At 36.8% G+C, this 27,237-nt stretch overlaps 1 protein-coding gene across 1 annotated transcript in view; it reads left to right on the top strand.

Moving 5' to 3' along the window:
- SV2C (synaptic vesicle glycoprotein 2C) overlaps window positions 1-26,830 on the top strand; it is an 82,607-nt gene extending 55,777 nt beyond the window's left edge. The window contains exons 4-12 of the mRNA XM_074812363.1: window positions 2,989-3,122; window positions 3,278-3,367; window positions 7,821-7,931; window positions 10,130-10,218; window positions 10,566-10,730; window positions 13,576-13,709; window positions 14,962-15,165; window positions 16,082-16,241; window positions 26,034-26,830. Coding sequence (XP_074668464.1) covers window positions 2,989-3,122; window positions 3,278-3,367; window positions 7,821-7,931; window positions 10,130-10,218; window positions 10,566-10,730; window positions 13,576-13,709; window positions 14,962-15,165; window positions 16,082-16,241; window positions 26,034-26,217 — 1,271 coding nt within the window. The 3' untranslated portion in view covers window positions 26,218-26,830. The remainder of the gene's footprint in view (window positions 1-2,988; window positions 3,123-3,277; window positions 3,368-7,820; window positions 7,932-10,129; window positions 10,219-10,565; window positions 10,731-13,575; window positions 13,710-14,961; window positions 15,166-16,081; window positions 16,242-26,033) is intronic.
- Window positions 26,831-27,237: the final 407 nt, after the last annotated feature.

Genomic DNA, 27,237 nt, shown 5'->3' with positions numbered 1-27,237 from the left:
CACTTCCATTTGGTTTCAAGACTTAACATACAATAGGAATGAAAGCCACTTTGTGAGCTAAATTCAGGGCTACTCTAATGGCTCCATTTTCCAGATTAGCTCATGACCTAGGAAAATTGGATGTGTTAAACATAGGAATAAATCTAAACTGCTCTGCATTCAAAATACATCCATTTGTTTTGCTGATCTAGTGCTGGTGCTGGAATAGACAGGAGAGCAGTCTCAAGAAAGTTGTGTTGCAGCTAGCTTTTTTCCTACCAATTGCTTCTTATAATCCTGACATTCACTATTATCATTAATTCAGCAGAAATGTTAAATCACAGCATAAATTGCAGCAGCTAATACAATACATAGAGGAAAAGATGGAAGAAGAACAAAAAAATCCGTAATTAACATTTCACTTGACATGCCTCTCAGATATTTAGAGGAGTAAAATAGTTCTTTTGTACTCTGTCAGGGTGACAAGAAGATGAACGTTGCACTCACTGCTTTTGACTGATGAGTGGTGCACTCATTGCTTTTAATTAAGTGTGGTATGGTTCACTTACATTAATAAATGACACCTTAAAATAAATTATCACCAGTGTTTTCCAGGAATGGCTACAGAGCACAAGGTTTTGCTGTTGTTTTATAACAGGTATAAAGCCGGGTTGATTTCATTTACCGCAGAAGTGCCCTTTGTGCAGCTCAGTCTCATAAAACATAAACCAGAGCAGTGAAAGGCAGATTATCTAAATATAAACTGGGGCAGTTTCTAATGACGACAAGAGCCAGTACCTTGACCATGCTGTTCTGAAAGCTGAAAACCCACGTCCTGTCCCACCTTCCCTGTGGCAGCAGTTGCACGGCTGCCCAGTGAGTCTGATCAGCTCACTGCTCTGACTTCAAATTAACTTAACCGACAGGAAATAATTTTGTTAGTTCTGTATCAGGTGATTTTATGCTATAATTTAAAACGTTATATAATGAAGAATATGATTCTAATGATTACAATACAATGTGTACACAATACTCAAAACACAGGTATGGTTTCTAATTGCCTCATTAACTCACTGGAAACCTTTCCTTCTTTTCCTTCCCATCCCAATTTAGATGTAAATATGCCTTTATTGTTTAAGATTTGAAATTCTGTAAGATCAACACTTGACATTTCCAGAAATCTGTAGAAAGTAAATTTTAATATACTTTTACATCCTTTTTAGTTTGTATTTTTTTAATATTAAATTTTCATTCCAAGTTCTATTTTGGAATAAAATTTAACATTAAACTGCAGTCAGCCTCTTTGAGTTGGAGGGAACTTTGGAGGGGAAACGTATGTTTATCTCAAACCTTACTTAAAAAAAAGTAACGTGACATTCCAAGATCATTGCCAGCACTGCCATTGATTTTACGTCTGTCTTTCTGGGGTAAAGATGGCAGGATTAAGCAAGGCTGTAGAGCAAGCTGATATAATTTCAGAAACATGGAAACTTTGTAGGAGAGCGGAAAAGCCAAGTTCCCAAGTCTGCAAATCAAAATGTTTCACCGAGCTGTTGATAAAGGTCAAAAATAAATCATGGTCTGACTGTATTTTCCATATGGTAACATGTAGGTACTTTAATATGAGAATGGGGTTTTTTTCCAAGAATGTATTTATAATCCATAACATGAGATCTTTAAATTCCAAAATACACTACACATTTCACAGATAAATACCTCCTTTCAAGAACTATTTAACAGACCATTGGTACCATGTTGCACCAGTTGTTTACCAACATCCAGACAGATTTAATTAACCATATCTTTTGTCTAGAAAAATCAGTTAGCAAAGAAATATATGGGCTTAATCTGGCGCCAGCTCTTTCATTAGCCAGGATTCTGTTTTCTTCCAGTAACCTCTTCTGTCCTATATCATTATTCTTATGTTCCACTCATCTTTTAATAAGTTATCCTTGAAAATTTTACTTGGAAATTTCTGCTGTGTTGAAGCTAGACTAAAAGGCCAGGTAGTTACCCAAATAATATTTTTCTTTTTCTTAAGAGAAATTCTTAGGTTTCTTACAATTCTAGCATTTCAACAGTCCAGTCATAACAGACCAAACAATCACATATTCTATTAAAAAGCTGAACTACCAGCCTTGCAGTTTCACATAACAGGTTTTCCAGTATTTCCTTTTGTGTTCTTCTCAGTATATTTTAGCAATGGCTTCTACAGCATGTTATTAGTCAGCACTCAGATGTATCTCAAGATCAATTTTTCAGATAAGGAGAGTTGTTCTCCTGTTCTTTTTTCTTAATCTCTTTATATAATCATAAATTCTCTCTCTATTTCAGTGTTAAGGTTGCTCATCTCACATAGAAGTTTAAATACTGAGTATTCTTTCCTGAACGTCTAGTTACGGGGCAGGGGGGATGAATGTCCGTTTACTTTTAACAGAATTTAAGGAGTTGTATAGTGCTCTGGAACAAGATGGAAACAGAAATTAGGCATTGTAAATGCTTATGTGTTGAACTGTATTATATTAGGAAACTCTTATTTAAGAGTACTGAAATTAACTCTTTGTAGTAAAGGTCAGTAAGGAAGGCTGTAAAATTCTGTAAAATATGTCATCTGAGTGTAGATTTTTAATTTTCCCTTCTTCGAGTATTCATAGAAAACTATTGTTTTGTATATGTATTACTATGTATGGTGATGGTGTCCCTGTTTGGTTCACAAAACTACCTTCGTGAAGATATTGCTAAGAGAGTTGAAAGAGGTTTCTTCATCCCTGAGCAAGGAAATTTCCCAGCCTGCATAATATGGCCAGTTTCCAGCATGACTAGTCACATGCAAGAGGCTGAAATTCATAGTGTAAGATTATTTGTGAAATCATCGATATTTGTGGAAATAGAACAGATCGATCAGACTTTATTTAAATACAGGTATCATTTTGCATCTCCAAGAAGATGCAGAGTCCCACGTGCAGTACTCCTTATTTCTGTACATTTTGTGAATTTCTGCTTTCATAGGATGGAGTTTCAGCATGGGTTCTGCCTACCAGTTCCACAGCTGGCGAGTGTTTGTGATCGTCTGCGCACTGCCCTGTGTCTCTTCTGTGGTAGCCCTCACCTTCATGCCAGAAAGCCCGCGGTTCTTGCTGGAGGTATAACTTTCCAAACGGTTTTTAGATTCCAGTCAAAATTATTTCTGTGTTTACATCTTGACATCTATATAACAGGTATTAAGATTGCTCAGTGACTATAGTGAATATATAATCTGTATGTATGTTTTGTTTAAATGTTTTGATCAAATGTTCAGGTTGGGAAACATGATGAAGCTTGGATGATACTCAAGCAAATTCATGACACAAACATGCGAGCTCGTGGTCAGCCTGAGAAAGTCTTCACAGTGAGTATTGCTTTTAAAACTAATTGCTTAGCATATCAGCAAGCTTGCTGACTGGCAATGTCTGGAGGGCTTAAGCAGTCAATATTAATACTCTGCATGACAAAGCCAATCATTTGGACTCCAAATACCTAAATATAAAAACTGAATTCCTATTAAATTGCTATATATACAGCAGATGTTAAGATATCAGCCTTTGGCCAGCATATTCTTGAATGTATGACCCCACAGTGTGATAATTTTCTCTGGTGTACCAAGATACTTAATGGACTTCATCTGTGTTTTATTTATTAAGTTTACTTCACCCTTAACAATAACAGTAGGCATATGGAAGTCAGAATTCATTGTCTGTTGGGTCTTTAAAGCTTTTGAAATTACTTTTTTCGTCAACTGAAGTATTTTTTTTAAATTCATTTTCACTTCTTTGAAATAATAATTTCAGTTATTTATTTTTTTCAAAATATCTTGAAAGCTCAACTGCATCTGTAGTTTTAAAGATCTAATGATAAAATCATACTCAAAGTATCAATGGATAGTTTCTGTTTAGGGCAGAAATTGGCTATTCAGATGTGGGACTTTTTATTATATTTTCCTTATTTATGAGGAATCTACACAACAATTTTGCCTTCCTGGAAACAGTAGGACCAAACATCAGAAGGCATCTTCTTGCTTTGAAATCCAGTCTGCCTTTCCAGCTTGTGCTGTGCTGTGGGAGTGCTGGCACTCTGCTCCCTCTCAGAGCCATGTGTGGGATGTTTTTCCTCTTCTGAAGGCTTTCTTCTTAATTTAATGCACATATAACTCAATTAAGAAATCCTCTTAAAAGTTCTGCATTTGCAGGCAGTCTTGAGGAATGACCATCTGACTGTATAACTTTATTCCATTAAGACTTGCAGTTTATTGCCTTGGATGTAGTTTCTGTTGCCTTCATTTAATTTTTTCCACAAAGAAGCTCAAGAACTCCTGTATTGAGCCTGAAAGAAGGCTGGTTAGCACATCTATCATGTTAAATCAACATTTATTGATACACCAGTGACCTACCCCTAATCTTATCTAACCTAATATTTTATTTTCTGATTTCATTTATGAGTAAAGGGATTTGCCTAACACCCTACAGCTAGGGTGTAATTTTACAATTGGCTCTTGCTGATCTGAGCTGTTTTCAGACAGAGTATACCACTGCCCAGTCACTCTTTGTTTTTCTTCTGCCAGCATTGATATTCATTGACTGATTGCAGAGTCAGCCATAGCACAGACCTTGTCTCCCTACAGTGTTGGTTTAGGCACAACGAAGAAGAGAGAAATGTGCTGGGACAAAAGATGGGAGGAAAGATCAGCCACAGTCTCACATTAGTTTGACGTAACCGTAATCATGTCCTAAAGCAGCTGTGGAGAAGAAAATAAAGCACATGCTTGTTGTTTCCAGTTCTTGTGATCTAACAAGTCTTTCTCTCTATGGTTGTTAAAATGTGACACTGAACCATGTTGAACTCAGCACTTTATTTATTTATAGCTATTTTTGTTAATTGGTCAGGCATGAATAAGGCATGAATAATTAAAAACCACCACTTTCTTGGGATTTTTGCCAGTTTCTGTTCTGAACATTGTGAAAACTCAATTCCAGATATCAAGGAGTTGAAGCATTAGAAATACTGTGATGTATGTGAAGGTTACACATGTATAGCAGCCCCTATTTTTAGCTTGCATTAATGTTATTAGAAAATGCATCATTGTCTCCTCATTGGTCAATATCAGCACTTCAACTTATAAAACCCAGAAAGCAAAGAACTTATGCATAATTTGTTTTGGACATCCTTTTAGTCTCTCTTTGTTGTTTTTTTTTTTAATATAAGTTAGTCCTGGATATTGTGACATTTTGTCTCAGTAATTTATTCACATAGCTCTCCTAAACTCCATTGCTTCATCAAGTACCATTCTATGACTTATGCATTACTATTTTCCTCCACTTCATGTCACTAGTTACATCACATGAATTTTGATAGTATGTTTTCTAAATCTACAGCTGATTTAACTTTTTTTCCATTACTGCTATAGTTTTAGTGTTCTTTCCTTTTATATGTTTTCCTAATTATATTGATGTCATTTTTTCCTAGAAGCTTTTTTCACAAGTCATGTTTATTCTTGTTATTCATATTATTGAGGATTTTATTTTCAAACCTTTAGAACAGAGAAGTCATCATCTGATGAACAGTTGGTTTTAGAGTCAGAAACTCTAAAATGGACATATTCTAGTTACTGACTGTGGAGTTGGTGGCTCTTAATGCTTTTGAATATCTCTCCTGAGAGCAGTGACGCTAACAGAGATGATAGTAAGTTGATAGTATCTTCTATTATGGGACTAGCCAAGTTAAACGTTTATATACATGCTTAATTACCTTCCTGGACCCTTAAAATAGACATTCATTAAATATTTAAGTAAAAAAAAACCTCTGTATCCTTAAAACTAAAATTCTCTCCACTCTTTCATTGCTTGCCATGTATTAATTAATCTTTTTTCTGCAAACACTTTCCTTTGCAGCATGTGTTGATTTTGTAAAATTTAAAACATTGCATATTTCTAGCCATTGTTTTTAAACAGAAGTTCCATTTTCATTAAAATAAGTATTCTTTATTGTTTTTTCTTTCATTCTTCATATACTGACAGCTGAATTTGCATGGTCCAGATGGACCATTGTCCTGATTAAATAGGACTTTTCTTATGTTAAAGAACCATCAAGGCCAGGGGCTTTTTGTCTCCAGTCACATATAGTGGTCCTAAGATATATATGTTTCCCCCAACCTCCAGAGCTCCAAACAAGTCAGGTGGCCCAGGCGGTGAAAAGGCTGCCCCTGAGCCTACAAGAGTGGTACTGGTTTATACAGCATGACTCAAAAGGCATGCCTTCAGTGCTCAGACGTGTGGCATGTGAGGATGTCTGTATGTACAAGGTCTTAAATAATCTTGGAGGACTCAACTCAGTCTTTTGTATAGCATGTTTCATAAAAGCAGTTTAAGAAAAGCTTAAAATCAATGGAATGATGCAGACAGAATTATTGTTATTGAAAGAGGCATGACAAGAACAGTACAGGCTTTTGATAGAGTCATGGTTTGGCAAGACAGTGAGCTGCAGTATTTCAGAAATGATGGTGGTTATATCTAAAACCGCTTAGTGGGCTTTTGTTTGTTCTTGTTCACTGGATGAGGCTGCTGGTGCATCCTAAACAGTATATGTCTGTAAAAGCAGTGGACTGAAAACTAGAGCTTTACCATCAATACCGCTATCCCCTGATGTCCTGTAATCCACTATGATACATCTGTGGGTGGTGGTGTCCTCATTCCATTAAGAAGAAACACAAGCTATTGCTACCTTCAGAAATTGCAGCCAAACATCGAACACACAGTCTCTTGCTCTCTCCGTCCTTATATGTCAGTCCCTTTCCCCATTTTATTTATTTTCTTTCCACTCTCTATTTGCCTTCTTTTAAAATAAACTGTGGATGAATACACTGCCTTTTGTGATATTGCTATGAAGCTGGGACCAGAGTGTAAACCAAAACCAAAACCATACAATGGTATAAATTTTTCAGGTCTTCTGTCTGGAAAGACCATATAACATGTTCTTGTTCTGCTACACAGGAGAGTGCAAGTGAAAATTAGCATTTCAGGCAACATCACATTCTCTGTCACTGGTAATTCGGTATTTTTCCCTGATGTCTGTTTATCTCATTTCACTTTAGATGAAGTAGATAATTGCTCATAACAGCAATAACGTGCGTAGTTCCAGATCGTTTCACCTAACTTTTTCTCTCTTAATTAAAAAGGATAGTTAAAGTCAACATCCAAAAAACAAAGAGATTCCTTGTCCAATACTACAGGAAATAAGAACAAAGGAAGAAAATGTTTTTCAACTATTAACTCTTGACATTTCAAATACTTCTATTATCATTACTGTGTCTTTAATCAATAGACTTTCAACAATGTTGTGATAGCAAGTCAGAAACCAGTTGATAGCAAACTTTGGTCATGTTGTTGTTTGTCATGTTTGTCATGTCATGTTTGTCATGTTTGGTCATGTTAAATGCACAGTTTGACCAAACATGACAAAACATGTTTGGTCAAACTGTGCATTTAAATAATGTTTTATCCTCTGTGGCATTAGGGGTTTGTACAGCAACACCCTAGCAGAACCTGACAGTAACAGTTTCAGTCAGAGGAAATGGATTTCCTGCATGTGTTGAAAGGAGAGCTTTTCCAAAACAGTTACATCCATAACCAAATTTGGCATTATAGTGCACTAGTATTCCTTTATATTTCTTAAGCACTTCTAGTTTAGACACAGGTTTAATATCTGCTCAGTTTTAATTTATGGGATTTATTAAACCTTTCAATATGCCTTGACAGGCAGTTAATGATTCAAGAAAATTCAAATATTTGCTGGTCTGTTTTTATTTCTAGGTTAACAGAATCAAAACTCCAAAGCAGATAGATGAACTCATAGAAATAGAGAGCGATACAGGAACTTGGTACAGGAGGTGTTTTGTTAGAATTCGCACGGAGCTATATGGTGTAAGTGGCAACATCTCTGTTCATTCTGTAATTGTCTTTCTACTAGCCTTCAGAAATGGTATGGATTGATTGAGCTCATGCTGATGATAGCTGTAATGCTACATTTTCCATGTAACTGGGAGATTTGAGAACCATAGTAAGGTTCTGGTTTCCTGACCCAGAAGACGAGCAGGTGAATCACAGAGGTTGGTCCCAACTTCTGCAGAGGAAAATGGTGCATTGGTCTTCACACAAGTGATGGGTACATAGCCATATTCCCAAGCACCACAATATAATACGTACTGGGAATGCGTATCAATATATACCTATGGAAAGAGGTGACACGTGATGAGATGAAAAATTATCAGCAGGAACTTGAGGTGGCCACATTACTTAAAAGTGATAAAGTCATGAATAAACTGTGTAAACAAATGTCAATAAAACCTTTATAAGGCATCGTAGCTGCATATTTTTAGGCATGTCACATGTTTTACCAGAAAACTACATTAGAGTTATTTCAGAGAGTTTAATACAAGCCCACTGGGACTGTGCTCTGTATCCTTGTTTACTTTTTTGCAAAAACAAAATTATGAAGTATCTTTGAACCTTGTAATGAAAATCAAGAAAAGTCTCATGAATTTAAAAAAAAAAAAAAAAAAGACAAAAATAACTTTTCACATCTGTTAAATAGCTGGCATCTTAAAGCTCTCCAGACCTATGATGAAGTGTATTAAACCAAGGTTTGTCACAAAAATGCTTTGCTTGGAAGAATGGTATTTTCCCTATGAAAAAAAAGAATCCAGAAAGTGTCTGCTTTTATAGTTATTTGCCAAAAAATGGAGTAGTTAAAGATTGAAATGTTATGATTTGGCCTTGTTACTAAACCAGATTTAAAGGAGTTGCAGCTTGGTTATCTCACATCCTCGTTATCTCACTGGACTAGCCCCTGGGTCAGAGCACCTTCCTTGTTCCATCTTGTATGCTGAAAACTCCTAGAACAGACCGCCTCTTCTCTTCGAAGGGAGGAGATTATCTTGAGATGAGAAAGAGAAAGAAGGGAACACCATTCTCAGTCATCTCTGCTGACCTGGGGGTAGTCCCAGCTTTTCCTCATGTAGTTAAAGTACCAATTTCTAGCTGTGGTAGGTTATGATAGATGTAACTCTCAGTTGAGTCCCTGTTGAATTAGTCTAAACTACACTTTAAGAGCAGTGTAATACTGGGAAGTGAGATCTCTTTCTGACAAGATCTCTGGTTTATTTGAGATAGTAAAATGAAGCTGCCTAGAGATTAGGAAAGTTTGAGGTGATCATAGCAGGGGTGAATTAACAGACACAGTCCACACTGGTGTATAAAAAATTTGAGCCAGCAAAGGGTGCGCTCGCAGCTGAAAGATAATCATATCCTGGGCTGCATCAAAAGAAGCGTGGCTAGCAGATCGAGGGAGGTGATTCTGCCCCTCTACTCCACTCTCATGAGACCCTACCTGGAGTACTGTGTCCAGCTTTGGAGTCCTCAACACAAGAAAGGCATGGACCTGTTGGAGTGGGTCCAGAGAAGGGCCACAAAAATGATCAAGGGGCTGGAGCACCTCTTCTCTGAGGAAAGGCTGAGAGAGTTGAGGTTGTTCAGCCTGGAGAAGAGAAGGCTCCAGGTAGACCATATTGTGGCCCATCAATACTTAAAGGAGTCTCATAAGAAAGATGAGGACAGACATTTTAATAGCGTCTACAGCGATAAGACAAGGGGTAATGGTTTTAAACTAAAAGACGATAGATTCAGTCTAGATATAAGGAAGAAATTTTTTACAATAATGGTGATGAAACACTGGAACAAGTTACCCAGAGAGGTGGTAGATGCCCCCTCTCTGGAAACATTCAAAGCCATGTTGGATGGGGCTCTGAGCAACCTGATCTAGTGGAAGATGTCCCTTCCCGTCACAGGGGGATTGGACTAGATGATCTTTAAAAGTTCCTTCCGATCCAAACCATTCTATGTTTCTATGAAAAGAAGACGGAAAGTCACACAACACATACAACCTGGCTATAGTTGGAGATTAACATACCTGTATGAGAAGTACAGCTATGACCAGTATCAAAGAGCTGATCTTCTCTCTCTGATGCCCTGAGGCAGCAAGAAAATCAGAACGAAAAATCTATCTTTTAACAAAATTGTTCAAAATATTATTTAAAATAAATGTATTTCCTAATGATTTACAGATTTGGTTGACGTTTATGAGATGCTTCAACTACCCGGTGAAGGATAATACAATCAAACTTACAGCTGTATGGTTCACCCTGTCTTTTGGGTAAGAGTAGTTGAGATCTTAAACTGTTTTTGATAGACTTGACAGACAGAAGAATCATCTGCATGCATCTTTCTGTCGCTATGATTATCCTTTTTATTCAGGAAGGTTTTATTCAGCATCTTTCCACAAAATGTTATATTTATTGGTTAGTCTGTTCTTGGTTGCAAGTCTGACTCATCAAGAATATCTCCTTCAGAAAACTGGCATCTTCTGGTGTCAGCATCGTTCAGTATTTTTATTTTATGGAGGATTTTATTATGATGGAGCAACTGCTCCATCACGTAAGCAGACAAGGGAGATTTTCAAACAAGTGAGACTGATGACTGAGCCTTTTCTGTTTTTCACAGCTACTACGGCTTATCTGTCTGGTTTCCTGATGTCATTAAGCATCTGCAGTCAGACGAGTATGCGTCCCGAGTGAAACATTTCCGCAATGAAGAGGTTTCACATTTTGTCTTCAACTTCACACTGGAAAATCAGATTCACAGCAATGGAGAATACATCAATGACAGGTTTAGAGATTTCCTAATATCCTGACTTGGATGGAATAAACAAATGCGTGTTTTAAAACATGTCCTAATAATCTAATATGTTTCTCCATTAGCTAATGATACATGGATTTGTTGCTTTTTAATGGGAATTTATTTCTGTTCTTGATTTCTTATGACTCATGGAGAATGGGGAGAAGTGGACCTGTACATGCCCTGGCAGTTCCTGTGTGAGGATCCCCCATGCAAACCCAGCTTCCTTTTCATCCTGAAAAACAGAGCAAAAAGCCTAAGTTAACCACACTTCCTTTCACAGTGGGATTCAAAGGTTTTCAGACCCAACACATGCGGTATATATTGTAGGGGTCTGGGGAAGGACGTACTTTTATCTTTGTTTCTGGTTCTTTTCTTATATTGATAAAAGACACTTCTGTGAAAATGCTGAACATTGAGTGGTTAGGATCTTATAACAGAAAAATAAAACTTGAATGTTACTGTAAATCAATAAAAAGTATGATCAGCTCTGAAATGGGAGACAACACGTTTGCAATGCCTTTTGTGCTTTTTAACTGAATCCAAACATATTAAGGCTCTATCCGGACTTTACAGATAACTAGATAACTTAGGGGTAAATTAAACACAGCTGTTCTAGGTATCTGGTTTGTCTTAAGAAACACGCAAAACAACCATGTGAATGGTCTGGAAGTCATGGTGCTAAGTAGTTATTATTTCCATAGGAAAATCTATATCTAAGTAAATAAAATTAATGATTTTTGTAATATGGGGGGGTGTAATTATTTCTGTAAGAACTTGAGTTTTGATGCAGTTAAAAGTCTGTGCACTGCAGACAAAAAATAGCAGTTATTTAATTTTTAAGCTAGCCATAGCTTCCAAGTTCCACTCCTTTTCAGAAGGTAAATGTTCTCCTAAAAACAAAGAACCACCTACTGTCAGTAGCTGATAGCACTCTCAACTGAGGTCTTATCAATTTGAACTGAAAATTCTTGTAAAACACTAAATCTAGCATTAATCTACTCTAAAACATGAAATGATTCTTTCAAATGTACAAATTTAACAGCTGAGATTTGCAAAATATTTTCCATAGAAGTATGAATTAATTTGATATTCTTCCTCCACAAACGTTTCAATACTCCACTTACTCTCAATCTCAGTGTTTTCTTCATGTTCTTTCTTAACTAGAAGATCCATCAATACTTGACTTTTTACTTCATTACATTTCTGTTGGGTTTTAACTCAATCATCACACCACCAATTTTAATATAGTCATAACATATTTCCTGTCCAAAAGCAAAAAGTGCATCAGAAGAATGTAGGACACGTAGTCTGTCATTTCTGTTCCAAGTGACTAATCTAATTGCTAAATTTTCTTTGTTCTTCTCTGGAATTAGGCTACATTTTAAAATGGAAAGTGCTATGTGAAAAATGATAATGAGTTGACACTGAATGCCAGCCTGATTTTAATCAGAGTCTGTCACAAATGAGAAATGATATAGTAACTAAAACTAATGGGCTGAAAACACCATTCTTCTGACCAGTACACAAATAGAATTCATTAGCTAATAAGTCTTTTCCTGTGACAAACACAATTAGCTTCTGCTCTCTTTTCTCATAAAGACGTGATTCCAACAACTTTATTGGCAAGAAAGTTTAATTCCTACTATTTTCTAGGTAGCATATTTTGCATGTTCCTGTTCCTATTCCTACTATTTGTCTTGTAATACGAAGAATACTTAGCTAATTGCACCAGGTTTAATTAGAGCAGCCAGGTCTGAGGTTGGAGGGATTTGCCACTTTAACAATTCTTACTGCCGTATAATAATTAAAGCACTGCTTTTCAAACTGTTGCCACTTTGGGTGAAGTCTGCCAGCAAAACTGCCCTTTTTTAATTACAACTTTTTTCACACCTCCATGTAAAATAAATGATGATGTTTTTCTACATCTGTCTTTTTTTTTGTTAGCATAATGATGTTATTTGGTAGAATTATACTAAAAAGGCTTACAGCATTGTTTTAGTCTAGTAACATAGAGGTAAAATGTTACTGCTGGTAATACACTTTGTCACTGACTTTTTCTATGAATGACTTGATTGACAGTCATGATCAAAGACCTAGGAGTTAAATGAGAGTCAGTAGGATGGAGGATGTTCAGAAATAAGAAAAGCTACTGACAATTTGTTTATACCTGTTTTATGTCCACAGTAATTACAATTACATCCACAGACACAGAAGCAACAAGCACATACTTCCAGTTAGATAACTAGCTGTATAACTAGCAATGTAACTGTTGTGTTCATGACAAACCATTTTGCAAAACCATTTTTTAACACTTGGAACAGTATGTTTTGCATTTGAGCCTGACACAGTGCCTAGTGTGTTCATCTGGAGAAATAAAGATTCTCTAAAAAACTCTCTCCAGCTTGTTGGTACTATCAGGTGCTTGTTTGTTCCAAGAGACTTGAGTTTCTGGAGCATGATCTCCCATTTCTGACTGTAATGTCAAATTACAAGTAATAGTGATTTTACAAGGCTACTTGTATTTTACAAGGCAATTTTACAATGTCATGGCATTGTTTTTTGTTGATGAGTAAGGACAAGTAATAACAAAAATATTATCAAATAAATTGTATTACCAGCTGTGGGTATGTGGAGCTATTTATCTTATTAATATTTTTTTTGAATGATAGTATTTGAGAATCAGCTAATCATTAATTATGTTTCCAGAATGCCTTTAAGAAAACATCGTTACCAGGGTTGAGATTTTTTTAGACGTGTATAGCTGCATCAGCTTGACTTGTTGCTCTTTCTAACCTATGAAGGAAGACTGACAGAAATTATTTGTATTGGGCAGGTTTATTATGATGAAGTTTAAATCAGTAACCTTTGAAGATTCACTTTTTAAGAACTGTGTGTTTGAAGACATTACTTCACTGAACACATACTTCAGGAACTGTACTTTCATGAATACCACCTTCTATAACACAGGTATTATGAGAAAAAAACCCCGATCATCCATTGTTCAGCTGCATGTCCTCATCTTATGTTTATAATTTCTGGATTTCTAATAAGGCATACAAGAAGTTCTCTTGTAGGGTATAAAAAGCTATAAAAAGCAACAGAACTCTGTAATGTTATAACAGAAAAGTTAAAGGATCACACCCACACTAGAGATACTGCAGATCTAATATTGACTCAGATAATAAATATCTCTTTGCTTTTAACCATCTCTAAAGACATTCAATCTGGAGAGGAGAAAATATATTACTGCTTTACCGGTAGCTTTAACTAGAGTAATTTTATTTAGTCTAAATAGGACTGGTGGATTGCACTTGCTGTGGCATGGGAATCTGAGTTCAGGATTCAAACTACCTAATCTATAATTATTTCTACTCTCTTAAGTATTGTGACAAAAAGGTGAATGTGTATTTTCATATGTTTAAACAGAAGACTGGGTTTTTTCAGTTTAATAAAATATAACTGAAAGTAGAACATGGCCAACTAAGCTTGTTGGAAAGATGGAGCACTTCTTACTGCTTTCCCATAACTCCAGCAATCATAATAGCAATAGAATTAGGTTTCAGAGAAAGCAATGCCCAGCTTTCTTTGCGTGGAAGGAAGGTATTCTTGATTCAGCGTTATAAGGCTGACAGAAGGAACAGAAAGAAAGTAGAAATGTAGGAAGAGATCTCTGAAATGGTATTGGAATAAGAATGGCCTGAACAGTTGCATGTAGTAACTCATGCATGTTTGAGCTGAAGATGATGAGACCTTCTCAGAAATTAAAATTAGTGAAATCTGAATTGTGTAGGAATGGTTCACTTTAAAAGAAGTCAGACGAAACTGGCCATGATGGCAGTCTCATCTGAAAGGCTGTCTGGTGTGGAACTAGAAGCTCTGATACTGAGCAAGACCAAGTGATAGAAACTTGCAGATACCCAGTGCTTTTTATGCAAGACTGGCTGGTGCTGAAAGACCTTAACCAAGTACAGTCCAAGCAGAGCTGAAATACAGTAATATAATTTGCCTAATTTCAGGCCTTAGTTACTCTTTTTCATGAACATATTTTTCTATTGAAATAAAAAGGTATCAAAATTAACAGCAATAACTAGTCCCATTTTATGAAGCAGTGAAAACTCCAAGCTGTCATTAAATTTGCCTAAACTTGAAATGCTTTTAATCAAAAGCTGCACATGGAGTTGGCTGTTAGCTGAAATGTTGCTTTTTCTTCTTTCCACAGATCTTGAGCAATATAAATTTGTTGACAGCGAATTGATAAATTGCACATTTTTCCACATCAGGACAGGATGCCAGATTTCTTTTGATGATGACTACAGTGCCTACTGGATTTACTTTGTTAATTTCCTGGGAACTTTGGCAGTGTTACCAGGGAATATTGTGTCCGCTCTCCTGATGGATAGAATTGGACGGTTAACGATGCTAGGTAGGGGCTTCATTTTGAAACAGGGAACACCATCAAAACCTAAAGCTCTCCTGATAAAATAACATGCTCTCTTTTTAAAGAATTTGGTTCAGAGAGATGTAAAACATTTCTTCTGCAGATACTTCATTTATGCCGCATTGTAAGTGCCATTTTAAAAAGCCACCAGTTTAGAAACTCTAGGAACAAAGTGTTCTGTAACTAGTTCTGCTATGCCACATTATCAGTCATTGCTCTTCCATGCTGATATTACAAGACCGTTATTTAGTCATTTGGGATGAGATTTTGGAGAGTGCTGACCATTGACTTGCTTTGTTTCAACTGAAAGGAAAGCAAGATGTGCACAGGTGACCCTCAGCTAGTGGAGCAACTCCTTGGAAGGGTCAGCTGCTGTCCTTTGCCTGTTACCTGTTTTGCAAAGTAACACGGTGGAAAGATATCTCCTGTGGATTATCTGCAATGACAAATCTATTTTCAATTTATTTAACGAATATGATAGTTCATTGTGTTCATTTTCTAGGAGAATATCTCTATATAAATGCAATTCCCACTTAGTGTTTTTGTTGCTACAATATATGAATGAGTTTCATGTATTTGCAGAAGATGATGAACAAGGAAGAATGGGGGATAGTTTTTCCCAGACAGCTTGCTTTGGGAGTTCAGAGAGGGTTCCAGCTTAATATTTTATGATATATACTAATATTTGAGGAGTTATATTTTTTTTTTCCTATGACCCCCTTACAGTGTTTGTCTGCTTGACTGATCTTACCAGCAGAGGACATCTCTTTAGTTTTTAACTCAAATATATGGGTCAGTTATTTAACTGCACTGTGTGTATAGAAACATTACACAAAATAAATAAAAATCATTCTTTAAATACAGCTCCACTTCATGTTTGTTTCACCTGTCACATACCTAGGTGGTTCCATGGTTCTCTCTGGCATCAGCTGTTTTTTCCTGTGGTTTGGGACCAGTGAATCCATGATGATAGGTATGCTGTGCCTCTACAACGGCCTCACCATCTCAGCATGGAACTCTCTAGATGTCATTACTGTGGAGCTGTATCCTACAGACAGAAGGTATGTGCAGATACAGCTCCCCTAACCTCACTGACACTATTTGTACGAGCAGAAATGGGAAATAGAAATGGTTATGTATGAGCTTTACAGAGGTAGTGATGTTCTGAGTGGGCCAAACAAACAGTTTGTCTTACGACAGCAAGGGGAAAAAAGAGATTTTTTGAGTTGTTTGGTATGTATTTTGCATCAAATAGCACCTAATCATGAAAATACCACAAATGTAGTTTCATATGAAAGAAGGTCTAACTGTTACTGTCATGTAAAGCACAGCTAATGAGCAGTATTTCTGAAAACAGTAATGGAATATTTCTGGGTTTCCCCTAGTGCAACTATCTATGAAGGCAGTAGGTGGTCCAAAACAGCAATATAGCTGCATTTGTCAGTTGGCTGTGAAATGGTGGGGATGATAATAAAAATCACTATCTGGACCTGAACAGCATCTTCTGAAAGAAATTGTGGCTTGAACCATGCTGAGCTGTTAATTACTTTGCTACAAATTTGTATGCAGGGTCACTAGAAGTATATATACTCAGCCTTGAGTGGATACAAAAATGTCTTGGGCAATGCTCCTGACTCTTCAGGGCTCCTGCAAAAAAGCTCAGGACAATTTTCATGTCCTGCAAGTATTGATGCTAGATGACATGGGTTTGGATTTTTTTTCAGATACGGGTACATTTTAATGCCGATCTTATGTCAGTTAGTGAACTGAAGGAAGAACAGTTGAGTCATAAAGTGTTCTATGTCAAGTGTAAAAATGTAGAAGCTGCATTTTCTTGAATAGACTGGGATGTTTCTCCCCAGGGACAGTGTGTCCTTTCTCTGTCACAATAATATCATTATGTCCTGACTAGAAGTTTCAAAGATGGTGAAAGATATTTCCAGTTTATAAATGCATGATGCCTTGCTGACAAATCTAAGTTTTTGGACAGAGGGGCAACTGGCTTTAGTATTGTCCATCATGAGAGAAAAGCTGTAGACTGACTTCTCTGTTTTCTTTTCATTGCCATTTTAAAAATATATGCTTCTTCACACAAGAAATTGATGTCCACTGTTGTGGTTGTATCAAATAATCATACTAGGCTACTTTGGAATCCAAAGCACTAAGCTCTAATACTAAGTGCTAGTGTATTTATTACACCTCAGGAAATTGCTCTTCTGGCAAGAATTATTCCATTAACCAAACTCTATGATATAATTCTAATAAATCTCCTTTAGAAATATCTATCTTTTTTGTATTCCTAAATGTAGCAGCCACAAATATTTTCTTAAGAAGTAAAGAAAAATAATTAGAAAATCCATTGATAATGTTAATGAAAACAAAGTTAGTCATCATCACTAGGAATGATAAAAATAATGTAACTGATATCTATTCTAAGGCTTCTATATTTGTAGCTAATAGTTGTTTTTCATAGTTTCTGCTAGCTTTGAGATTATAGCAAATTCTTCCCTATTTTTATTTTTTAAAAAGCTTATGTGTGCAGTAATAGCTATCTGGTATTTCACTTCAGAAATGTACTTGCAGCTGAGTTGTTGGGGTTTCTATCTGCTCAGATAGAAAACTTGTCACTTTGTATTATTCGTATAAAAAGGCTCATAGGCCAAATCTACCTGTACCAGGAAAGATGTTGATATACATTGTAGATGAGATTTTTTCCAAAAATTTCCGAAAGTGTTGGAATCATCACTGCCAGTTTTTGCCAGCAGGGTTATAAGGACATGACCAATTCTAGAAGTCACTTGCAAGACATGGTTTTTTTTAGACTGGGGCAAAGCTTCATGTTTCATAGAACTATTTGAAAATTAATAACTGCAGTGACTCAAATAACTTGCTTCCCAGAAATTTTTCTCTGCTATTTTTTTATCCAGACCAGCTACAGTTTACAGCCACCATTGCCCACCTCTGATGGTCCTGTCTTTCCTTGTAAGACTTCTTTGATCTCCACAACTTGCCAGAGTTTGCTGGGAATTTCCAGCTTCTGCCAGTAGCTGTAGGGCTGAACAGTCTTTCCAGGCATATATGGTACATGAAGCTGCCTGATCTGGTTTTGGATAAGAAGTCCTTCATACTTAAGATGATGCCCTCTTTCACTACTAAGCTGCATCCAGAGTGAATCTGGTCCTGAAGCTGGCTTCCAGTTTCCCCTCAAAAGGCAATCTAGGCACAGCAACTTTGCTCATTCTGTCAGTATTTTAGTATTCAAATATATACTCAGTGAAATGACCACAAACCAGCAGCAAAGTGCAGCTGTAGGTTGGACTGAAAGTGTGTGGAAGGAGGCCAGTTCACACTACCATACACAAGAGACTAGGCTGGGTAGCCTCTCCTTTTCCTCCTGCACAACTCGTCTTGGAGACCAGCCAGTTGCCAAACCACTGGGGCTTTTCCAGTGTTGTGCAGCATAATACAAAAGGTGTTTCATAAATTGTACTCGAGGTTATTTGGGGATCATATTGGCTTTTTGCCAGGTAGGGGTGTGGCAAACAATTTGGAAATATGCAGCATATATGATACACAGCACACATTTCAGTTTCCTGTTCATCAGCTGCCCACAGGGCAGAGTTAAGGTTGCTTCAAAATCTTAAGAGATTTGGATTCTGTATGCATTTACACTCATCTACATATTTATGTTTTCATTTACTAATGCCTGGATTTCTGGTAATTAAGTAGTTTGTCCTATATTCTTGGTGAGTACTTTCAGATTTTATGCCATTTTAGCATAGCTTTTGCCTGTATGTTCTTTATAAAATCTCAGCTGATTTGCACAACTGCTAAAATAAGAGATGTTAGAGGCTGTATAGATTTCAAACGCTTCTCAGGTAGATGAAGTTGTGTTAAAAGGTGAGGATATGTTACTAATGCTAGTCATAGGCAGGTTTCTGTCTTCCAGACAACACATGGTGGTAAGAATCATTTGATAACGTTAATTATTTTTTTTTTTACTTTTCAATACACAGATTTTAAAGGATACTCATCATGACTAGCTATAACCTAGCTGATTTCCAATAAGCAAGTAAATTAACCCAGCTCCACAATGTAGAGAACTTGTATTAACTTATCTTTTGTCTCATCTTTTCTCTTGTCTTTTGCCTTATCTTCTTAATGGCCTGTGCTATTCTGGACTAGTCAACGGGTTCTGAAAAGTCTTTGGTTGGTCATGACCCTCTTGAAGGCCAAACCAAACTCTTCTATAGCCTTGGAAACTCTTCTCTAAAGGAGAGTTATTAAATGTCTTGCCAACATTTTTCAGTGCTCCTAGAGTGCTTTTCCATATACTGCTTTGAAAGGAGGTGATGTAGAAATTGAGGCACAGAGGAAAAAGATATTGTTAAGAACAACTTCAATATTGTCCATCAGAAAAGGAAAACTATAGTCTGGCATGTGTGGTATCAACAATCCCAATCACTGAGCATTCTGAGAAGAGGGAATGGGCTGAAAGCATAACTTCCACTGCAGCTGTAAGTGCTCAGCACTTCAGCAACACAAACCTGAAGGTGCTAAACTGACAACCCAGAAAATGTGAAATGCATACTTACTGACTGCTTAGTTAGCTTTAAGCAACTCGTTCACATCATATATGAATTCTGTGGCAGGGATAGGGATTGTATCTTTTCTCCTGACAGCACTCAACTACTTTAACCATGAGACTGCTTTCTCATCTTGCAGTCCCCAGCCTTACTCACAGTGCACCTTACTTCTGCAGCAGATGAGGGAAACCAAGTTTTCTTCACCACATTTATGTTTTACCCTCAAGCTCTCTTTGTTCTATGCACTGGCAGAGTGATGTGGAAGAAAAATATTGTGTGATGAGGTAATTATGGCTTGTGTTGTAATGTGTGTGCCCAAGGGGCTTGCAATAACATTGCAGTTTCCTAGTTCTGCCTCTAATATATATATGAATTGAAGAGAGTTAAAATTCTATGAAGTAGTAACATTTTGGAGATTTTTATGACTTTAAAATGGAATTGTTCTCATAAATGAGAAATATCTTCTTGTGAATTAACTTGGAAAGCATCAACTTTATGAGCCAAGACTCTTGTCAAGGAGTGGATACAACAAATTACCCAAACCTAAACAAAAAGTGGAATAAAAATAGGTCATCTCCCACAGAGTAAATCAAGGTTAGATTGCATCAGATAACGAACAGTTCATCAGTTTTACTACAGCTGCCAGACATCTGGGTTTGAATCTTGGCCAGGAATATTTAGAATTCAAGGTGTGCTATGAAATGAAGTCATCCTGTTTTGCCTTTTTTTAATACCTCTGAAGTAAGTGCATAAGGGTGTGATCATAATGAACAAGTTGCCTATCTTCAGTTCATTATATTTATCTTTTTCTCTTTTCCTGAGCCCTGAGAATCTATCCCCAGAGTAATAAACATTATTCACAGGGTATCTTAAGTCCAAATTTGTATTGTTGTGGCTGTCAAAAAATAAGTTTTATCTTCTTTTGAGTCATAACAGCAGTCATCGACTTACAGCAGAGCTCCTGACAGCTATTTTCTACTGCCATCCTGTGGATGTGGTTCAACTGCATTTTGCTGAAACTTCATGTTAATGTTTTTGAGACATGACATGCTGAACCTATGCAATGCCTTGGGCAGTAGTCCAAGGCAGGAATGCAAATTTCACAGTTTTACTTGCACACTGAGGGCTGTAATTGGTCAGGCTATGATATGGATCTTCGTACTCATTTTTTAAAATGTCTTAAAATGTCTGGACATTAGAAAATTGTCCGTAGCACATTCAAAAACTCAGTTTTAATAGACTTTGCATATCATCGACACCCACAAAAGTGATATTGAGAGTTTTTTGTAACTTTATGGATAGAGTCAGCACTAGCTCTGGCATGAAAGTTATCAAATATCTGTGCTACACATTCAGTAGCATTCCACTGCAGGACAATTAAGTTTTCAGGTACTCTGGCTATCAGCAATGGAAAAGTGGACCTGAAGTATTTTATGTAGGAATATAAGCACCTGGTCTAAGAAGGAGCATATGTGGCAAAAAGGAAACAAGCTCTTTTAATCTAAAGGCTTGGATAATCCCTCTATTTTTAACTGTTTGGACTCTTGCCATTTTTTAGTGGGGCTTCAGTGAAAGGAAGCTAAGCATTTTTCTTTTCACAGCTTTCTCAGCAATTGAAGTAAAATACACTGGGGAAAATTCCTTTCACCTAACATCCAGCTTTCTCTCATACCTGAGAGTTCTATAAGACTTCTGCATTTTTCTCCTTTCAATACTAAAATCTGTAACTTTTTTTTTTTTAAAAAGCAATCCCAAATTGATTCACCAGCATTATTTTACTGATGTGCCTGAAGGATTTAATGACATTCTCTAGCTGGACAAGGGATTCTTGCAACCAAACTCTCTTGACTAGTAATAAGGATTGATCATCAAATCAAAAAGATATTTTTGTGCCAATGGTTCACCCAGAACTGATCAACATAACAGAAATTGGTGTATATAGGCCTTATGCCTTTGGATTTTTTCATTTCATTCATTCATGGCATTGAGATGACACACCATGTATCTTTGATCATTTGCAGACTTTCTGTACACTCTAGCACTTTCCTGAAACACTGTAGCAGAGACTGTCTGAGGGCTTCAAGAGAAGACTGCTCATCTATGTATGTGAATTGCAGCATATTTATTGCCTGGCTATTTTTACTCCCCTGGATTCAGTAGAATTAATTATTAAGGCATGAATTAATACAGATTCTAGCTGATATGAATTATAAACACTGTTCTATGAAAGATGTTTAAAAACCAACAAGTCTGAATTTGCTATTCCTAGAGCTCAACAGTTTGCTTAATGACTTCATTCTGACTATCAGTACACAACAAATTTACATTCAAATACAGTATTAAAACTGAAGGATATGAAGGCAGAAGGTTGAACAGTGACAATGCTTTTCAGATACAGTTCACAACAACATTTTACTTAAGCCTGTAAAATTCTTACTGTTCCTGCCAATAATGTGCACATTTTTGGTGAGAGGACACATCTGAAAACTGCTGAAAGATTAAAAGGCTGAACTGCTAGGTTTTTCATTTTGTATCATCAGGACAGCCAAGGGCAATAAAAATGGGCTTACTTTGTCTTATTCTCTTTGTTCATAATTTGATAACATTATTAGGATTAGACTAATAATGACCCCTTACAATTGAAAAAATTGAATAAGTCCATTTTACAAAGCAGAACTGGTTTTTCAGTGTCAACAAATTACCTTCATTTTGCTCAGATATAAGAGATATTGTATTACAAAATTACTTTAAACCTTAATTAAGGTAATCTTGGGTATATAAACTATAATAGATCTAAAGCACAATGGCAGCCCTGAATGTGCTATCTGTAGAGACCAGCACGTGAAAAGAAATGGCCCAAATTGCTCAGAAAATTATATTCAGACTCCTGTTATAACTAGCTGATATAAGCAAATAGCATCTGTGAAACAGCTTACCTTTATAAGGCAGTATAAAACAACACATTATAAAACATCCCCATATGTTTTGTGCTATTGCCTTTCCAAAGTTTTCCTGCCTCTATCTATACAAATTTGCTTTAGCTAGATCTGTGTATTGTTTGGGGAGTTCTGATATCTCTCTCAATATATGGAGGCAGTTGACGACTAGGTGTCTATATTCTTTACGTGAACACTGTTTTTTCCCTGTTACTGTTATTTGGGGGCAAGTTTGGTTTTACATCAGCACTGGCAGTTGAAGAAATCATATTTACATGTTCAGACACTGATCACAGCCAGTCATCACCATAACATTAGAAATACTTCTTTGTGCGTAAATGAGGTTGAAATTAGAACAGTTCTGATTCTTTTCCTCTCCTTCTTCCCCTGACTTGTTCAGAATAGCTGCAACCTGTTATTATCCTATCACATAAACTCTGTTTTCCAGGCTGGCTGTATTGTCTTTAACCTCTTCCTACCTGTTTGTGATAAAATCTATTTTACCACAGTCTTTCCTCTTCATGCTCCTTCTTCCTACCCGCACTTTCATTGACCCTGGAAGATGTGTCAGTCTGGAGCTCCTTCCCTCTCAGGAGCCTCTCCCTATTCTGGGTCAGCTTCCTCCAGATATTCTGGGCTTTATCTGCCCATGTAGTACAGATGTTTCTGTGGTAGAGATTTGATCTTCTTTCCATAGGCTTTGAAATATTACTCCAGTAGGGTGATTCTTTGCTGCTTCCTTCAGTGCATCTCCCACTCCTCCTTTGGACCAATTTCTCCAGAAGTTGTCCTTAAAATGGGCAAGGTTTAGCTTGCTAATTCCTCCTCTGAGGAATGTATTTGCAAGGAGCTGCTGCAAATGTTTCTCTGTCAGAAAACTTCACAAGCAACACTTCCAAAGTTTCCTCATCTGCTGCTGTCAGCGGTGTGCTCTCTGGCAGCCCTCACTGGTCTGCACTGTCAGACAGCAGAGCATGTCTCTTTCAAGATGGTTATCTCCAGGATGTACATGTTTATCTTTTCTTGGCACTAAGTATTATGTAAAAGTACTGCAGATTTAATCACATTTATTAAAAACAAGCAAGTAAAGGCTTTGAACATTCAGGACGCATATCTGAGTCTCTTTTGCTTGTTTTTTTCAGTTTTTCTGGGTAGTTTCTGCTCTCCTATCAGAATGACCTGTCTCTCCTTCCTTAGATATCACTGATATTTATTGTCATGCAATATCTGGATGGGTGCCATGTTTTACACAAAGAGGATTTATGATTACTTCAGACAAAATAATAATTACTTTGCTAAATCTCAGGTATTTTAAAGATACCAAAACACTGCTGATTGCAAAACATATATCACCAAACTATTATTATTATTATTATTATTATTACCCAGCAAAAAAGACTAACTTGTGTCTTGTCCCGGGGTCAGGAAAGGCATATAATACACAGAACTGGCACTGGAACAGTAAGTATCAACTCTTCTGATTTTACTTCCGTAATGTTTTAGGCAAGAGGGTTGACTTCGGTCTGCAACCATGGACAAATGAGTATTTAACATTAATGGAAAAAAACCTTTTCAAAGGTATATTGATTAGTCTGTTCCATGTCTTATTTCTGTTCTGCAAACATCCTTTTAGCTGATTTAAGAATTTGACAGCAAAAGTACCATTACTTCAAATTAACACATTTCTGAATCTTGTTCAGATTCTGGAATTGATTCTGTGGGTTAACTAGAGTTCTAATTCTTAGACCAAACTAGAGCAATTTAGAACTATACCAGAAGGATCTAGACCTACCTTCATCATTCTTTTGGTGCGGGGTCCCCGAATATGCTAGGACTGGGTAATTCTGAAGCACAGCATGTCAAATACAGTCCAGGAATGGACAGTGCTGAAAACCCTATATCCTGGTCAACTATGCTAGACAGAAGATTCTACCTCTGCCCCAGTATAAGACTTGGATGTATGACTCCAAAGGACCTGACTGATCCACACTATTGAGATTCAGATTTGCAGAAGAGCAGAGAAGATGAGCGAGTGACACTCTGGACTGTGGCCATGTCCATCAGTTGCTTGAGGCAGAGGATCTCTTCCCCCTTGATACCAAGGTTTGCTGTTTTCAAAATCAAAAAATAGTTCCGTGAAGAACATTCAGAAATCATATCCTTGCTCTCAGCTGGGATCAAGTCTACTTACTTCAAGTTTATTGTCTGGGCTGCTCTTTAAGAGCTCCAGAAGAAGTTTCTTCAACTTACTTCCTAGGAATTCAGGTTACATATGAAAACAGGACTTCTTCCTTTCCCTCACATGTACAACAGCTAGGGCTCTTTTTAGTCACTGGGACCATCAGCATGGTCTGCTGTTCAGACTGGGGGCTTTTTCCTTCTAATGGCAGTACTTATTAACAAGAAGGAAACATTCTGGTCCAAAAAGAAGAACATCTATACTCCTGATTCTTCTTATTTTATCCCAGTGAGCAGTGTAAGCTCTACACAGTCCTTCTCTCTTTCATTTCTGAATGATTTGAGAAATGTTAGAGATTCTACTATCATACAGATTTTTTTGTTAGGACACTTTTCATAAGACAAGGTTATTCTTGCAACTATGCATCATAATGTCATGTCAAAACACAATTTACTAAAATGGTGGCAGTTTGGATAATACATCTATGCACAGGCTACCAAACATCTAAAATACTTAATCCAGACTACCAAAATCACACCACTGCAGTGCAGGAGCCCCTCTGAATTGCCTGTGTCATACTTTCTGTTAGCAATCTATTTGCTTTCCATTTTCTCTAAAGTTTCTCAGATACCTCTTCTGCACCAAGCAGGTTTATTTATGCCCTATTCTCTTTACCTCTAAGCAACAAACATTCATTATTACTGGAGGTCTCATTAGCCTTTTGAAAAAGCACTGGTTGAACCTGTATGCCTGCTGTAAAAAATCAATTTCCATTCAGTGCCCCAAGATGATAAATTTTTATTTTAATGACTTCTTTCCCAAATCACCAAGTAGCTCTCAAAAGAGAGCTACTTGACACCTCCTGTCTCCCAATCCAGCATTTTAAGTGTTACTGAATTTTCATTTGCAAGTCCTTTGATCTACTGTAGAGGTGCAAACCTACCTATTCAGTCATTCATTTCGTATTTTGGTCCCTGAGGCAGCAGAAGTAGCTGAGCTTTGATTTCGCATTGTAAAAACGAGCACAGAATCCTTGTTGGCATAAATTCTGTTTAAGATATTGGGGCTATACTGATTTATTCCCACTGAGGACTTGTCTCAAAGATGTTACTATTCCACTCATTTTTTAACTTTCTCTGTTTTCTCTTCTAGGGCAACAGGCTTTGGCTTTTTGAATGCACTATGCAAAGCAGCAGCTGTACTTGGAAACTTAATATTTGGTTCCCTTGTTGGTATCACCAAAGCAATCCCTATTCTCCTTGCTTCTACTGTTCTAGTATGTGGAGGTCTGGTAGGACTTCGGCTTCCTGATACAAGAACCCAGGTGTTGATGTAACTGGAAAAAGCCATTTACTATTTATTTCTTTCTTCGTACAAATGTCAACTCTCCTGATCGATGGTGCAAAGGCTTCAGATTCTCAACTCTTAGTAGAGTGCTCAGATGTCAGAAATCAAACTCAAAAGATACTTTGGAGTGGCAGAGATTTAGAAACCTCTGTATGAAAGTTTTAAATGTCACTTTTATTTGCTTGCATACATTGCTATTCAAAAACCACTTAACTTCAAACTGCAAAGCTACCTCTTAAAACACTTCCGGTGACACGTCCAGGAAGGTAAAACCATACTGATAATTAGATATTTAAAATGCAAGCAGTCATATTGTATAAAAATATGTGATAAATTTGGCCATGACATTGTGAGCTTTTGTAACAATACAGACAGGCTAGTCAATTACTTAGCAGTATTGGTACAGAGAATGTTAATGTATCAGTGCATGTAGCATTAATCAGGAAACACTGCAGACTGCATCAGGATGGAGAAAGCTGACCTTCTGCAGCTGTGCTTAGATGGTAAAAACTTGTTGCCATGTCTCTTTCTTGGGAAACCCTTTTAGGCAGATTCAGTCTAAAGTACATCTTATATTTGCTAAGGAGAAGGCAACAGCTACTGCAAGGGAAATGAAAAGCCCATATGGGTAAGGAGCAAAGAGAATAACACAATAAACCCTTTCACTCTTTAGTGCTGATTCTCCAGAAAAATTTTGTTTTCTTTTCACTTGTGGCATTTGGAATATTTTTGCCATTTTTAAAAAGTTAATTTGTCGTAATCAGGAGTGAATCAACACAAATATTTAAGTTGTTGTAAGTATGAATAACAGAAAAATCAGAACAGTGAACTGTATGAAATGTAAGATGCTTTCGGAAGTTTGTTTAGTATTTATACTTCTAATACATTTTTCTTTGTCACAGAATGGTTATAAAAATATGTGTCCATAGAATGCCACCTAGTAAATATAGTCAGCTCATAAATTCAATACAGAGTATTATGTAATTACAACATCTCAAAAGTTGGGTTT

The sequence above is a fragment of the Strix aluco genome, chromosome Z, assembly GCF_031877795.1.
Source record: "Strix aluco isolate bStrAlu1 chromosome Z, bStrAlu1.hap1, whole genome shotgun sequence".
NCBI classification, from domain to species: Eukaryota; Metazoa; Chordata; class Aves; order Strigiformes; family Strigidae; genus Strix; species Strix aluco.
This window is presented reverse-complemented; position numbering and strand designations above follow the sequence as displayed.